At 40.8% G+C, this 17,963-nt stretch overlaps 1 protein-coding gene across 2 annotated transcripts in view; it reads left to right on the top strand.

Moving 5' to 3' along the window:
* Positions 1-17,963, top strand: part of LOC104612247 (lysine-specific demethylase JMJ27-like) — a 54,125-nt gene that overhangs the window by 13,434 nt on the left and 22,728 nt on the right. For both annotated transcript variants that reach the window (XM_010279603.3, XM_010279602.3), the window contains exons 3-7: positions 1,632-1,740; positions 1,868-2,000; positions 2,087-2,150; positions 2,245-2,998; positions 10,388-10,717. In XM_010279603.3, coding sequence (XP_010277905.1) covers positions 1,632-1,740; positions 1,868-2,000; positions 2,087-2,150; positions 2,245-2,998; positions 10,388-10,717 — 1,390 coding nt within the window. The remainder of the gene's footprint in view (positions 1-1,631; positions 1,741-1,867; positions 2,001-2,086; positions 2,151-2,244; positions 2,999-10,387; positions 10,718-17,963) is intronic.

Raw genomic sequence — 17,963 nt, 5'->3', positions numbered from 1 at the left:
CCTTATGTTTTCCTGCAACTCCTGTTTCAGCTTCCAACGCTCTTCCCTCTCTCCTACTGTCAATCTCCTCTCTGCCTCACCTCCATCAATTTCTTGAATCCTATTGGCAATCCACTCTTTTCTTTCTTCCACTCTTCCAAATTCCTCTCCTTATTCCAGGCTTTGATTCTAGCTTTTAGGGCCTTTTTTTATAAAATCAGGATGAAGCAACCACGTTCTCAAACCGGAAAGGACATGGCCCCCTCCTAAGTTTTCTTGGGATAACCTAACTAGACAATGATCTGAGGTAGGTCTAGGGAGAACCCTTACTGCCAGTCCCCTCCACACAAATTCGAAATCTGAAGAGAATAAGAATCTATCTAATTTACAACATAGGGGTTCTTCTTGGAAATTGGACCAAGTGAAGTTTGCTTGCAACATGGGTAGCTCTCTCAGTTCATATGAGTCCACAAATAGGTTGAACTTTCTCATGCTGTAGGTTACCCTATGGTTTGGATTGGTAGTCTCATTTAGGAATCTTATGACATTGAAATCACCCCCCAAATACGGTGCATTCCAAAGACCCTTAATGGCTGCAAGCTCCTCCCAAAAATCATCCCTCTCCCTATACGAGTTAAGTCCATAGACGTTGGTTAAGGCCCACTCAAAACCATCCTCTTTCCTTCTCAATTTGATTGTTACTGTAAAATTGCCAATTAGTTTCTTCAGTTCAGTCCATCTCTTCATTCTTCCATATTGTAATGATGCCTCCTGATGCTCCCCATGATTGTGTAAATGCCCAGCTTAACCCTCTAGCTGACCATACACTCCTCACCCATCTTCTATCCACCTCTGTCAGCTTTGACTCTTGAATTAAGACAATGGTCGGTTTCTCTTTCCTAAGTACTTCCCTAATTACACTTTTTTTTCTTGAACTCCTCAGTCCCTTCACATTCCAACTGATTATCTTCATTCAGCCCCCTCTTTTGATCCCAACTTGGAATGAATTTCCACCTCTACCAACTGCTCGGAAAAGGATCACTATTAATTTCCAAATTCGCTCCCCTTCCTCCTTAGACCCTTCTACAGCCTCACCATCCCCTATCTCTTCTGTTACTCCCACCGAGTCGCTAGGAATGACAGCTGTTGGGCAGGACCTGGAAACACCTGCAGGCTGGACAGACAAGACAACAGGAGAGAGAGGAGGGTTAGCCGAGTCGCAAGAAGGAACCAAAGAGGATTGGCACAATATACCAGGCTTCAAAGGGTCTGCACCAAGTTCCGTAGAAGTTTGGACTAAAGGGCTTTTAAATTGGGGGCTCTCTTCTTATTTCCTCAAGTACAATCTTTTATTTAAAGTATTTTTTCCTTTCTTTTTGCTGGTCAGACCTACCTTGCATCTGCTTAAAAAATAAAAAACAGGTAATCCAATTTCTGTAAGTCCTGTTTTCAATAGCCAAGTGCTACATATTTAATTTTATTATTTAAGCTTGAGGCAGTGTGGTTCTGCGATGATTAAAGAATTCCCTTTTCTTTTTTATTATGGTTGGATGGTCCAACATTACTAGAAGTTATAAATCAATGCGCTATATATGTTCATTTGATGTGCTTTCTTCATGATCCAATCACGTTTAAAGTTTAACGAAATTTAGGTACTCTGAGATGCCAGAGAAAGAAGTTAAGATGGCTTGCCCAGTTTGCCGCAGCACCTGCAACTGCAAGATATGCTTGGATAATAAATTAAAGGATGGTGGACCTGAGGTATTTGCTGCACCATTTTTTTTTTCTTTCTTTCTTTGTTTTCCTTTTTTCTTTTCTATATTTAATTTTTCTCTGCCAATTTAAGAATTTCATGCTGACTATAAATTCATATTTGACATCTTATCAGGATTTTGTGAAAGGTCAAAATAAAGTTGACAAAATCCTACATTTCCATTATTTAATCTGTCTACTTCTTCCAGTACTGAAACAAATCAATGTTGAACAGAGAATTGAACTGGAAATAGAGGCCAAGCTAAAAGGTTGTGGGTGATAATTCTATTTTGCACCTTGCACTATAAAATTTATTCTTTTTTTTTTTTGTATTGACATTTCTTTTTCTTTGCAGGAAAAATGGCTTCTGAAATCCAGATTCAGCAGGCAAAATGTGGCTATGATGAACAACTTTGCTGGTATGTTCAATACTACAGGGAGGTTTTACTTTCATTGACAAAGTTTCACCTTTTAGGCATTTCCCTGTCTGATGCATGTTGTTCTTTTGGACAGTGATAATTGCAGAACTTCCATTGTAGATTTTCATAGAAGTTGCTCGAATTGTTTATATGACCTTTGCCTAAGTTGTTGTCAAGAGATCCGCCAAGGCAACCTACCTGGAGGCACTGGAATGGTTATGCTTGCATGCTCTAGTAAAAAGAAAAATTATGCTTCTTCTGTCAAGCATCTCCCAGGAATGAGGCAGATAGGCTCTTCCCGAAAAAGTAAAGTTGGTGAACTGGCAGCTCCTTCTCTACTATTACCAGACTGGAAATGTAATGGTGATGGCAGTATTTCTTGCCCGCCTAAAGAGCTTGGTGGTTGTGGTGATGGACTCCTAGAGTTGAGAAGTGTTTTCCCACGAACCTGGACTGAAGAACTGGAATTAAGTGCTGAGGAAATAGCATGTAGTTATGATTTTCCAGATACTTTAGATATTTCTTCCCATTGTTCTTTATGTACTGGCACACATGATAAAGTTGAGGTAATTGGTGAGAAGTTGCAAAAAGCAGCTAGCAGGGAAGGTTCTTATGATAACTACTTGTACTGTCCAACTGTACAGGACATTCAACATGAAAACCTTGAACATTTTCAGAAGCATCTTGCTCAAGGCCAACCAGTAATAGTTCGTAACGTGCTTCAGAATACACCAAGTTTGAGCTGGGATCCAGCGGTGATGTTCCAGACTTTTCTTGAAAAGAGTGGTACCAAATCTGGGAATGATGTGAAGGCATTGAAGGCTACAGATTGCTTGGATTGGTGTGAGGTTAGTACTGTTATGTTGATCAATTTACTGTTTCAATTATTTTATCTTTTCAAAAAGAAAAAGAAAAAAGTGTTATTGTTGCTTTAGTACTTTTCATCTTCAAAGGCAGCCATCTATTTCAAATTATAGTTTTAACCTTTTTTTTGTTTATTGTAACTGTTTTTGATAAAATTTTGTTTATTGTAACTTTATTGATCATAATTTAATTTTTTTTTTTGTTTCTTTTGATTTTGTTTCTTCCAGTGTCTGACAGCTTGAGGATGACTATAATTTGTACTTTCTAGGTTTTACCAAATCTACTTAGTCTTTTCTTGGTGCATGATTGTGTGCCTGAAAAGCAGATGCTAAAAACCTAAAACCAACAAAAGGAATCAGTATTTACCACACCCTCTTATCCCAAAAACCACATTAGTAAATGACCTTGTTCTAAATAGCCTTTTTTTTATAGTAAAATAAATTTAATTAAAAATAAACAGAAAATACAGTAGGAAGGTGATAAGATATCACCCGAGAGAACTTCCACTTTGAACAAACAAAAACTCCCTCCCTCCCATCAACAACCTACTGCCAAGCTTAAAAGCTTACTCCTCAACATCCTCTAGCTTCAACATTGATGCTATCATTATTTTTTTGATTAGTAAAACATGTATTTTATTAAATTTCAGATTGTAAACAGTTTATACAACTTGGTGATGGGACTGTTGATCCCTTTAATCACTCTATTCTATCCCTCATTACAGTGCAGCCCAAAATAGTTGCTGTCTCAATGCTTCTTGTTTTGCTAAAGCATCAGCTAGCCCATTTTCACTTCTTCGGACCCATTTAAATTCAGCCTCAACCTCCTTTGCAATATTTTCCACTTCCCTAATAACTTGTTTAAATGTCCACGGGGTATGCCTACTGTTTGTTGCCCAGGAAATTACTGCTTTTGAGTCCCCTTCCACCTCAATATGTCTGTATCCTAACTGCTCGGCTAACTTTAACCCTTGTAGTAATGCCAAAAGTTGAGCCTTCAGTGAGTTTCCGGTGCCAATAGTCCTGAGAACAGACCCAATATCTTCCTTGCAGAATTTCTGAATACTCCTACTCCTGAAACGCCTGGATTTCCAAAGGAGCTCTCATCAAAATTTAGTTTCACTTTATTGCCTTCTAGTGGTTTCAACTCCAGCCTTACTTTATCTCTTACTCTCGATGACTATGCTATTTCAGGCCAGGTTCTTAGAATGTCTGTGATTGAGAAGACTTGAAAGCTATCCATGGGTTTTACCCAATGAGCTACTTTCACCTTGATGCTATCAATGACTTCCTCTATTGTTCTGCTTTTTTCTGAGAAAATCCTATTATTCCTTTCTTCCCATATTACCCAACAAATTGCTGCCTTTGTTTCTTTCCACATTACCTTCCCTCTTTTCTTTCGTTGTCTCAAGAAGTCACGATTGAAGAGTCCTGCCACATCTTCAGGGGGAACCCACCTACAACCAAAGAGAGTACAAAAGAATTCCCAAATTTGGAGCACAATGGAACAAGATATCATTAAATGGGATAGGGTCTCACCACTTTCCTTACACAAAGAGCACACATGAGGAGAAAGGCAAATGTATGGCCTTCTTCTCTGTAGGATATCACAAGCGTTTACCTTACCAAGGAATATTCCCAGCAGAAGGCTTGAATCTTTGGGGGAATTGGCTTGCACCAAATTTCTTTCACAGGGAAATCCCCACCTAGGGGGTTGGGGGAAGCAAGTACTTTGAAGAAGGAAGAACAGGAAAAGAGACTGTCTGGAGAGCCTACCCAGATTCTAGAATCTTCTAGCAAAGGGTCCAAGTGGATTTTCCCTAGAAGATCCAACAATAGGATTAAAGACTCACACTCGTTTTCCCTTAGTCCCCTTTTGAGGCCCAAGTTCCAGTTCACACCATTTGGACAATGTGCTCCTAACATGGATATAGTTTCCCCCTTGAGGTTAGATAGCGCAAAGAGACCAGGAAATTGATTTTTAAGTGGGGTTTCTCCTACCCAAAGATCTTCCCAAAATAGAATTTTATTACCATGTCCCACATCGAACCGGATGGAATTAAGGAAATTAGGGTAGATTTCATGTATTGCTTTCCAAGGAGAAGCCAAAGAATAGTGAGGGGAGATTTTTGCATCCCAGCCATTTCCGTTCACCTCATGGATGCTCTCAATCATTTTCTGCCATAGTCTGTCGCTCTCAAAGGGAAACCTCCAAAGCCATTTACCTAGTAGAGCTGTGTTCCTTAATAGGATGTTCCCAATTCCTAAACCCCCTTGTTCCTTAGGTTCGCTAACCTTCTCCCACTTGATCAAATGGTCCTTCCTTTCCTCTCCTGGATCCCAAAGGAAATCTCTCATATACTTCTCTAAGCACCTTGCTACCCTAGAAGGGATTCTAATGGTTGAAAGGAAATAGGTGGGGAGGTTTTCTATTGTGGCTCTAATCAAGGTTATTCTTCCACCTAAAGAAATGTAATTCCTTTTCCACAGGGCTAACTTCCTATCAAACCTTTCTAAAACTGGTTTCCAAAACCCAATTGACCTAGGGTTTCCTCCTAAAGGTAGACATAGGTAACTGATAGGCCAGCTTCTGGTCTCGCACCCCAAGATCTCAACAAATCTTATTAGATCTCCTTCTTCCAAGTTGACCCCTACAATTCCACTTTTGGTCCAATTTATCCTCAGCCTTGTCACTTCCACAAAATTATTCAGCAGCACCCTCAGATTTTCCACTGCTTCATTGTTACCTTCACAGAAAAAGATGGTATCGTCTACAAATTGGAGATGGGTAACAATCACCTGATTTCTACCTACCCTCCAACCTCTAAAAAAGCCATGATCATTAGCTTTTGCCACCATTCTGCTTAACACTTCTGCCACTAGTGTAAACAAGAAAGGGGATAGGGGGTCACCTTGCCTAATTCCTCTCCTAGCCGGGAAGAAGTCCTTTGCTGTATCATTGATTAGGATTGAGTAGTGAGTTGAACTTAAGCATCCTTTAATCCATGACCTCCATCTAACTCCAAATCCTAGTCTTTCTAGTATTTTTAGGAGGACTTCCCAATTAACCAGGTGATAGGCTTTTTCTAAATCCCATTAATGCTATCATTATCAATAAGTGTTCATTAGTTTTTTATTCTCCCAAGCCAGAAAGGCCTTCCTAGTGAACTCCTCCTCACCCAAGAAGAACAAACCCAACATCTTGCCACTGAACCTCCTTGTCAACCATTTTTTTCCAAATCAACCCTTTCCTCCACCATGTTAGCATTAACAGACATTGTCGAAGCATCTTCTCCTATCTTCATTGTTCATCCTTCAACTTCCTTGCCACCCCCATTGTCCTTGGCCGAACCTGAGTCCACTATTTCGTTCTCTTGAACATGTATAGCCGCTGACTTACTAGACAACTTGCAACTCAACAACTGCTAGTCCACCAAGCTCTGCCCCCCAGATCGCAACTAAAACTTATCCACTGCTTTTGAGAATTTTCTTTTGTAGATTCTTTTAAATCTATTAGTAGGACCCAACCCAACCAGACCTTTAAGGGGTGAGAACACCTTTGTCACATGAACCAGATGTGATCTGCTTGAATCCTCGAATCTCATAACTCCCTACTCTGTTCTGCTTCTTTAGCACAGATGTTCTCTTCAACCTCCGCCCTCCTCCTACCAATATTGACGCCAATCCTTCCCATAACCACTTTAGAAAACTGTACACCAAAAACTTCACCCCAAGCTCCCCCAGAGAAGAGTCCCCTATCCCATTCTGAAGATACTGAGCTAGACATACCTCAGGAATGGTCTCCACTCTGATACCAAGGCCAACACAATTGTTTTGATTCAAATCTTTAGCAACCATCATACCTAGGCATAGGCCTAAATCGCACCTGGCTTCCTCCCCATTTGTGCCATCAACAGTCTTCCCATTGGCTACACCACAACTGTATGAAGAGGACCGATTGTAAGGAACACCCAGATCAGGACTAAGAGAACTTGACTCTTGCCCCAGAACCACCTCATTGGACTTGCTACACCTTTCTCTTGCATGCATTTCATCTTCGACCTTAGGAACCAAGGAAATGGGAAAAATCTTTGCAACTATCACCATCGAAACTTTTCAACACCTTAGGCTTTGACTTCGTCTTCTCTTGCTCAACTCCTACATACCTCTTAACCACCTGAACCCAATCGACCTTCTCCTCTCCATTTCCTTTAAGAATTCCTCTCACACTCAATTGGAATATTTCCCTCTTAATCTAACAAATAAACATGAGATTCATAAATTACATAATAACAATAAAAATTTATATTAGACAAAAATATGTGTGAAAATTGAGATCTTTTGTTGTTAATGATGAAAATGGCTAAGAATACAAAGAAGGGAGTTAATGTCGTACCTATGTCCTGATCTGGTCAAATAGGTAAATAGTTCAACCAATAAGGTCATTTGGTTGTTAACCAAGTCAATGTTATTTTTTGCAATGATTAGATTGATAACATACTTTGATTAAATTTGTATGGGTGATAGGTCTATCAATTCGACTATTTGCTTCAACTACAAATTAGAAACATTGATGCAAAATACAAACAAGAAGATTTGAAGCTAATCTTTAAGTTGAAGGGCAATAAATGCACCAGTACACCATTCTTCAATTACTTGTCTTTGTTGCCACAAGATCTATTACAAACACAAGTGTGTAAATCTACTGTGTGACCAATCACGAGGGAACAAATCAGTGTTCCATACACATGGGGCCTACATCTCACATGGGTCCATGCACAAGGAACATCAATGTTATGATTTTTTGATCAATAACAACATTTCATTAATTAATCACAAAGGTATTACATGGAGGAAGATAAACTTTTTTATCTTCCAACTGGAGCTTGAACTCCCAAGAACAGAAAAAAGAAAAAAATACACTTGTGTCCAAAACATTGACTCCCTCTCGACTCCTTGCTTAGCTAACTCATCAGCAAAAGAGTTAGCTGATCTTTTCACCCAGCTGATCTAAACTTCCATCTCTTGAACCAGCCACCTAAATTTCCTTCTCTCATTACTGTACATCCATAACCTGCTATTTTCTTTATTCAGCCACCCTACCACCACCTTCGAGTTCCCTTCAATGATGAGTTTTCTTATATTCATCTCCTTAGCTCTTTGGACTCCTTCCAAAACTACAAAGATCTCAGCCTTGAGAGAGTCACCCACTCCAATTGGGCCTGAGAACATGGCTGAAACAAACCCATTCTCATCCCTAAACACACCTCCAGTCCCTGATTGTCCAGGATTCACCCAACTACTCCCATCAAAGTTTAGTTTTAAAAAAACCCGCCGGTGGGGGGTCCAAGACACACTCAACACTGTTTTGGTCTGGGTGCAGTTAGCAATCTCACCCCACTTCCTCAACAAGTAATCCACTGTGAAGTCTGTAAATAGCTTTGAAGATTTCAGCCACTGTACTACCCTTATATGGATCAGTTCTCTCAGTTCTTCATTGCCTCTCTCTACTTCAAAGAAGATCCTGGAATTTCTTTCCTCCCACAGAGCCCGGTATACTGCAGCCCTCTAACATCTCCACATGGTCCTTCCCCTTTTCATTCGGCACCTGAAGAAGGGGAAAAAAGGCTTTGCAATTTGGTGGAGGATTCCACCTACACCCAAAGAGGGATAATGCCCACACCCAAATGGACTTAGCAAACTGGCAAGTCACCAATAGGTGAAACCAGTCTCCCCATCCGCTTTATAGAGAACACACCTGTGAGGGGATAAACATGTCTTGGGTCTCTTCTTTTGGAGCATATCACCAGTATTGATTCTTTCCAGAAAAGCGTCCTAGCAAAAACTACCAACTCTAGGGGGAATTGGTCTGCACCAAACCTCATTAACTGGGAAGGGAGGGGCAACTAGAAAAAAGAGGCACAAGAAAATGAGCCAGTGGGAGTGGGGGCCCAGATTCTAGAATCCAACTTAATAGGTTCCAAGAAAACATTATCAAGGATACCAAGGAGGCTCGGGATACTATCCAAGTCTGTATCTCTCACAACCCTTCTCAAACCCAAATTCCACCCAAACCCAGAAGAGGAAGATGAGGGGGTAATGAAGGTAGAAACTGGCTCATTTTTTAATTCAGAAAGGGCATACAAAGAAGGAAACAAGTCCTTAAGAGGGGCATTCCCCACCCAAAATTTGTGTCACACAACCAGTTTTGCACACTTGCATTCGTACTAAATCCGGACATGTCTTAGTTACTAGATCTGTTCATCAGCTGTGCTTTGGATTAGCTTTTGCCAAAATTTGAATGGGCCCGGCCTAAAGCTCGAGCCCGAAATAGTGCAAGGTTGAGCCTGAAGCACGGCCTATGAAGGTCTATTTGTTGCATAGGTTTTGATAAAAACATTGAAACTATCATTGTCTTCATCAATTTTAATTCATCAAATCCACTGATTTTGTATAAATGTTTCACTAATTAAATCTACATGGCTATACCACATAATTTTAATAGTATAAAAACTATTAAATTCAACCAAATAATGAGGCCATTCTTCCATTTGGCTAGTAGGTCAGCAATTCAACCATCTTAGTCAAATCACAAATCAGCCAATCCATGATGTCATAATTAATAATAGATAGATACAAAAATTAAAAATATTAAAAATTTATAGAAAAAATTGGAACACTCTAATATTATCTATACATCTTATTAAACAAAAAATAAGCATGATGAATAAGAAGTATATTTATTAATGATAGAAATGGAAAATTTAACATTGACTAGCAAGCAAAACTGTTTTCTTGTTCAGGAGGTGGATCAATGGTTCGACCATCTAGGTCAAATGGGCAGACGATCCGTGTTGTTATAATGAAATAGTAATATTTTTAAAATAAATAGAAATACAAAAAAAATTATAAAATTTTAGGCATGTCACTAATATCATATATTCATTGTAATAAACAGAACTTATGCTTATTAATGATGAAAATGGAATACAAATTTTAAAATCGACTAGAAATGAAACTACTTTTTTCGTTGGGGTGGTGGGTAACAAGTTTAAACATGCAAGCCAAATGGGCCAACCCATGATGTTATAATTAGATAATAAAAAATTTTATTCAATATATATAATTATAAAATTTATAAAAATTGTCTGGAAAAAGTTTGGGCACATTTCTATTCTCTCATATTATATATTCAATATATCAAACAAAATGCATGACGAATAGTGATAATAATAAAAACATTTCTTGATTTGTTACTGATAAAAAATGGTTAATATAGGGGTATGTTGTTTTCTCTATCCTGTTTATGGTGTGCTTGACACTGCTTTTATCTGTTTGAAGTAAATTACATCCTGCTTTTGTTCTACTTGACAGGTAGAAATTGGGATCCAGCAGTTCTTTAAAGGATATTTGGAGGGACGTACACATGCTAATTTGTGGCCTGAGATGCTAAAATTGAAGGATTGGCCTTCTCCCAAGTTGTTTCAAGAACAGTTCCCTGCTCATAATGCTGAATTTATCCATGCTCTACCATTTCAGGAATATACAAATCCTGACACTGGTCTTCTGAACCTTGCTGTCAAGCTACCAAAGGAATTCTCAAAACCAGATGTAGGTCCACGTGTATATATTTCATATGGGATAGCTGAGGAGCTTGGTCGTGGTGATTCTGTAACTAAGCTATATTGTGATTCATCTGATGTGGTAGGTGTTATTTTCAAGGTTTTAGATATTTATTTTTCCACTGGTTTTGGTCATTTGAAAAAATAAGAGAATCTTAAAATTTAGAAAATTTCATTGAACTAAATGTGCAGATAACTGATGTAACCAAGAATATTTTTTCACAAACCCTGGCCACCTCAAGGATGTATTCCCACCTACTATCCTAAAAAGGGGACAGGCCCATAATCTAAAAATGATTCATGTTTAAAAAAGTGGTTCTTCATTGTAATCTTGAAATTTCCACCACTTTTATTTCTGAATAGAGCCATTTTAATGTTCCAAAACATCTTTAAACCTCATAGACTTTCAATTTGCATAGTTCTTGTTTTACTGATGGTAGTGGACTAAAAGATCTTAATTGGTCTAAATTGAAATTTAGCTTATAAGTTGTGTAGCAGGAGACTTCAATGTAATAAGATTCAGCGAAGAACATTCCAATGGTAGAGCTTCAACAAGAAGTATGAAAAATTTTTCTATCTTCATCTCCAGACACAATTTATGTGACATCCCTCTCAAGAATGGTCAATTTACTTGGTCAACTATGTAGGAAAACACAATTAGCTGCAGACTAGACAGGTTCCTTTTATCTCAAGATTGGGTGGAAAGATTTCCCAGTCTAACCCAAGACCTCTGTCATCATTGCATTTCAGACCACTAGCCCATTAAATTGAACACAGATCTAATTTCAAGAGGAAAGCCTCCTTTTAGACTAGAAAAATGGTGGACCCATTTTTAGACTAGGAGATGGTAGCTGGCTGGTGGGAGTGTGAAGTAGAGGGATGGGCTGGATTCAGACTGCCACAGAAATTAAAATTTCTGAAGAGGAAGTTGAAATCTTGGGGAAAAGAACAGTTTAAAGCTGGTGAAGAAGACAAAAGGAAGATGCTCACGGAATTGGATGAATTAGATGTAAAAGAGCAAAAAGGCACTTTAGACGATCCAGGCAGAAGAAGAAGAGTTGAGCTGAGGAAATCTTGGGAAAAGTTGGTCCGAAAGGAGGAAGTTTACTGGAGGCAGAGATCTAGAGTGAGGTGGCTGAAAGAAGGAGATAATAACTCCAGATTTTTCCATGTGTATGCCTCGGGGAGAAGAAGGAAAAGCTTCATTTCAAAAATAAGAGTGAACCAAAGAGAAGTGGAAAATTCTGAAAAAATAACTGAGGTCTTCCTCTCCTACTTTAAGAGCCTATACTCTAAGGATAGCATGCACAGTTTCAGATTGAATACTTGGGAAGGATCAACTTTGTCAGTAGATAAGAAAGTTTGGTTGGGAAGAAGCTTCGAAGAGGTGGAAATCAAAGAGGCAGTTTTTAGCATGGATGGAGACAGGGCACCTGGCCCAGATGGTTTCCCTTTATTTTTCTTCCAAAAGTGTTGGGATATTGTTAATGAAGATCTTCTAATGTTCTTTAGAGAGTTCCACTCCTCTGCCATAGTAAATAAAGGCATAAATTCAACCTTTCTGTGCTTATTCCCAAAGAAAGGGGGAATTTCGGAAGTGAAGGACTTTAGGCCAATAAGTTTGGTAGGGTGTGTTAATAAAATTTTGGCCAAAGTCCTAGCAAGAAGACTGAAAGAAGTGCTACAAGATCTGATCTCTCCAAATTAGTTTGCCTTTGTCAAAGGAAGACAAATTGTGGATAGTATTTTAATTGCAAATGAGTGTGTAGAAGACAGAAAGGCTCGTGGGAAACCAGGGGTTCTAGTCAAGCTAGACCGTGAAAAGGCCTACGATAAAGTTGATTGGGAGTGTATCTTGGACTGCTTGAGACTGAGAGGCTTTGGCAGGAGATGGATCAAAGGATGCATTGGCTCATCTTGGTTTTCAGTGCTCCTAAATGGAGAGTCTAAGGGCTATTTTAAGGCCAGTCAAGGGCTTAGACAAGGCTGTCCACTCTCTCCTCTCCTCTTTACCTTAGTGATGGACATCTTTAATTTTCTATTTGACAAAGCCAAATTACTAAGTTTGGTTAAGGGTTTTGAAGTGGGAAGAGATATGGTCCAGGTTTCTCACTTGCAATTTGCTGACGACGTCATCCTATTCTTGGATGCATCCTTGGAAAACATCTCTAATGTGAAGAGGGTGATCGAAACCTTTGAATCAGTTACCGGGCTGAGGGTCAATTTTAGCAAATCTAGTATTGTACCTGTTGAAGTTTGACCTGCCATAGAATTCTGTCTTGTTCGTTGACTGTAGAGTAAAGTAGACAGCAAGAAGTAGGAGAGGAAAGAAGAAAAGAGAGAAGAGAGAAAAGAGAGAAAGGCTGGTTCGAATTAGGGAAAAAAGTTAATCCCTTGATTCGGCCAGACCTATTATTATATTATTGACTTATTGAAAAAGACTTGAGTGCCCTTCTTTAAGTAAGAGGCACTCGAACTAACATAACAGTACACATCAGCATTCTCAACAAGTACAAAGACTGAAATACCCCTTCACTAACACCACTAACACTCCCCCTCAAGCTGGTGAGTATATATCATATAATCCCAGCTTGTTACATATGTAGTCCACTCTCCCCCGACTCAAGCCTTTTGTAAACAAGTCTGCCCACTGGTTTCCCGTACTAACATATGCAGTTTCTATCACCCCATTCAGCACCTTCTCTCTCACAAAATGACAGTCAACTTCGATGTGCTTGGTTCTTTCATGAAACACTGGATTGGAAGAGATATGAACCGCTGCCTGATTGTCACAGTAGAGCTTCATTGGAGTACTGATGTCATATCCTATCTCCTGTAGAAGGTTCCTCAGCCACACTAGTTCACAAGCAGTATGTGCCATGGCCCTATATTCCGCTTCTGCACTGCTTCTTGCCACAACTGTTTGCTTCTTACTTTTCCATGTTACCAGGTTACCCCCCAGAAAGGTGCAATAGTCTGTGGTAGATCGTCTATCAGACATAGAACCTGCCCAATCAGCATCGGTGTATCCTTCTACTACCAGTTTTCCACCACTTCTGTACAGCAAACCACGACCAGGAGCTCCTTTCAGATACCTCACAATCCTTAGCACTGCATTCCAATGTGGGACCAAAGGTTTCTGCATGAACTGACTCACCACACTAACCGCAAATGAAATATCTGGCCGAGTAATGGTTAGATAGTTTAGTTTGCCTACAAGTCGTCGGTATCTGCCAGGCTCTTCAAACACTTCACCTATATCACTGCTCAGCCTCGTATTTGTTTCCATAGGTGTCTCAGCCGGTTTAGTACCCAACAATCCTGTTTCTTCCAGTAAATCAAGCACATATTTCCTCTGGCACAAATTAATGCCATGCTTAGATCTTGCTACCTCTATGCCCAAAAAGTATTTCAACTTGCCAAGGTCCTTTGTCTGAAAGTGTTCCTGTAGGAATGCCTTCAATCTGTCAATGCCCATTTTATCATTCCCAGTCACAACGATATCATCCACATACACCACCAATATTATTTTACCTGCCGAAGAGTCAAGACTGAAGACAGAGTGATCAACTTGGCACTGTTTCAGACCAAACTTCTTGACCACCTCACTGAACCTACCAAACCATGCTCGAGGGGACTGTTTAAGTCCATAAATAGCCTTCTTAAGTCTACATACCTTACCATCCTCCCCCTGAGCAACAAACCCAGGTGGTTGCTCCATGTAGACCTCCTCGAGCAAATCCCCATGCAAAAAGGCATTTTTGATATCGAGCTGATGGAGAGGCCAACCAGACATAGCTGCAAGAGAGATGACGACACGAACTGACCCTATCTTAGCAACCGGGGAGAACGTCTCCGTGTAGTCAATGCCATAGGTTTGGGAGTACCCTTTGGCAACCAGCCGCGCCTTCAGGCGCTCAACACGACCATCTGGCAAGTACTTAACACTATACACCCACTTACAACCGACAGCCTTCTTCCCAGGAGGAAGAGCGGTGAGATCCCAAGTGTGATTATGATGCAAAGCAGAGAGCTCTTCTTCCATAGCACGGCACCACTCTGGAGAGGTAAGGGCTTCCTGGACATCCTTAGGAACAACCACGGAGGATAACAAAGATATGAACTGGCGATGGGAAGCGGAGAGGTGGGTAAGTGAAACAAAATTGGAAATAGGGTGAAGGGTGCAAGTACGCTTATCTTTCCGTAAGGCAATAGGAAGATCTAGGTCGGAGGCTGGTGTCGAAGCTGGAGCTGGATCTGTCGACGGTGATGAAGCTGGAGGAGCTGCAGCCGGTACACGTGGGCGATGTGTATACACGTGACGGATGGGTGGACGGTCAACCAATGGTGGCACCGGAGGCAAGGACGTAGGCATGACTGGAACCAAAGGAGGTGGATCAGCCACAGGAAGAGGAAGAGGAGGTGGTGATGTGGGGGAAGCAGCAGCACCGGACCCCACGAAGAACGGAGTAGACTCAAAGAATGTAACATCAACACATACCAAGGAACGACGAGAACTAGGATGATAACACTTGTACCCTTTCTGAGTTCGGGAATAACCAAGGAAGATACACTTCATGGAACGTGCATCTAACTTGTCAGTCCCGGGACTCAGATTATGAACGAAGCAGACACACCCAAATACCCGAGGAGAAAGCGGAAACGGAGACATGTTGGGGAATAAGACACTAAAAGGAGAACGACCATCAAGGATAGACGTGGGCATCCGATTAATTAAGAAACAAGAGGTGAGCATTGCATCGCTCCAAAAAGTTTTGGGAACATTCATGTGGTGCATGAGGGAGCGTGCCGTTTCTACAAGATGGCGGTTCTTTCTCTCAGCAACCCCATTTTGTTGCGGAGTATAGGTACATGAAGTTTGGTGTATAATGCCATGTTGGTCCAAGTATTCTCGAAAAGATGAAGACAAGTATTCACGACCATTATCAGAACGGAAAATTTTGATGTGAACACCAAATTGATTGCGGATCTCAGCATAAAATTTCTGGAAGATGGAAAATAATTCACTTCTTTCTTTCATTAAATAGAGCCACGTCATTCTTGAACAGTCATCAACAAAAATAACAAAATATCGGTATCCATTATATGACATCACTTTATAAGGACCCCAAACATCTGAATGAATTAAAGAAAAAAGACTCGACACACGGTTATCGACCCTAGAACGAAAGGGAACACGATGGTGTTTCCCAAATTGACAAGACTCACAATCTAAAACAGAAAGTTGACTCAATGAAGGGACTAAGGACTGCAACACTTTCAGCGAAGGATGACCAAATCTACAGTGCCACTGGAGAGGAGAAATGGATGACTGAAGAGCCGTTGACGTTTGTCCACCACCATCAAGATAATACAGTCCACCGGCTTCATGCCCTCCACCAATCTTCATCCCCGTCTTGAGATCCTGAAAAACACACATAGAAGGGTAAAAAGTGATGGAGCACTTAAGTGACTTGGTCAGCTTACTAACAGACATAAGATTAAATGGAAGCTTAGGTACATATAAAACAGAGGATAGGGATACAGGGTCTAGGTCAACATTACCAACACCACAGATAGATGACGTGGAGCCATTAGCAAGGGTAACAGATTGTGATGTTGAGCAATGAGTGAGAGATGAAAACACACCTGGAGTTCCCGTCATGTGATCGGAGGCTCCAGAGTCAATAATCCAGGGGTTGGGTGTGGATGCCAAACAAGCCATACCTGAGTGTGCAAAGGAAGCTGTGTTCTGCTGCGACTTGGATTGAACAAACCTCTCATACTCATCACGAGGAACACTCACCATCTCCTTGCCTGGACCATCTGAGGGAGTAGAAGGCATCGGGTCAGCTGACCGTTTCTCTTGTGTAGGGCTGAAACTGGTGTCACTAGTCATGGCATGGTTGGCCCACGTCGAGGGAGGACCATGTAAGTCATAGCAGTAGTTAATGGTATGTCCATCCAAACCACAGTGAGTACACTTCCGTGGACCCGAGCCACGTCCTCTACCACGAGCTCCCCCTGAATCTCTGCCTCCAGTACGACCACCACCACGGATATGTGTAGATCCACCACTACCACTCCTGCCAGGCTGGGTTCCTCGAGTCCCACTTCTGCCACCTCGGCCTCTTGACACTGCAAATGCTGATTTATCGGAGACATTAGAGTCCATAGATCCAATGGAAGCCCTCCGAAGACGAGCAAACACCTCCTCTAAAGATGGAAGAGCAGATCCCCCTAGTATCTGGGCTCGTACTGGTTCATACTCAGACTTCAGCCCCACCAGAAACCGTGTTACATCAAGCTGCTCTCGCTGTTGCTGTTGAACTTTGACATCTGAAGTGAGAGGATGATAGACATTTAACTCATTACGGATATTCCTCACATTGGCATAGTACTCCTCAAGGCTCTGATTTCCCTGTTGCAGATTGAAGTATTCCTGATACAGTTGATATACCCTAGTGGTATTATCCTGACCTGAATACAGTTTCTTGGCATGATCCCACACCTCTTTGGCTGTGTCAAGAAACATGAAGTTCACACTGATTTTGGGTTCCATACTGTTCCACAACCATGTAATGATCTGTGCATCTTCCTGTTCCCAGTCTTCATACTCCTGAGAATTAGCGGGGGGTTTCTCCTCTCTTATATGCTTCACTTTCTTCTTCGCCTTCAGAAAAACCTCTACAGACTTGGCCCAAGGGACATAATTCTCTCCATTCAGTTTAATGGAGGTCATTTGGACATTCAGGTAGTCAGTAGATATCATGACACTAGGTTTACTATCACTGTTATCTGCCATTGCCGAACTCCCTTAATTCTGAGCACTGAATTAGGAGCACTACACACTGCACACTACACACAGACACTTCATCGAAATCTGCACACTGATTTCAACAGCTGAGAACTGCAACACCACAAACCCTACTCACCGAAGTCTGTACACTGATTTCAGCAGTATTAAATGTTGAAAACTACAACACCACAACCCCTACTCACCGAGGTCTACACACTGATTTCAGCGATATCAAAAGCTGAAAACCACACTTGTAACACCACCAACATTAATCCACAACTATAGGAATTTTCACCATTAAGTAGACACTATTGCCATTCGAATCACACACAAACCAGAATAAACCCTAGCATAAACCCTAGCATACTGCAATCTGAGAACCCATCATGCGAACTGTACTACACCTCTCATGTATTCCATAACAAAAAAAAAATATATAAAAAAAAACTTTACCTCATCGCCTGAAGGCCAACCATACGAAGGGCTGAGACACCACTGCACCACACGTACCAGCCCTAACTAGGGCTTA

Source organism: Nelumbo nucifera, chromosome 1 (assembly GCF_055504915.1).
Source record: "Nelumbo nucifera cultivar China Antique chromosome 1, China Antique-T2T, whole genome shotgun sequence".
NCBI classification, from domain to species: domain Eukaryota; kingdom Viridiplantae; phylum Streptophyta; class Magnoliopsida; order Proteales; family Nelumbonaceae; genus Nelumbo; species Nelumbo nucifera.
This window is presented reverse-complemented; position numbering and strand designations above follow the sequence as displayed.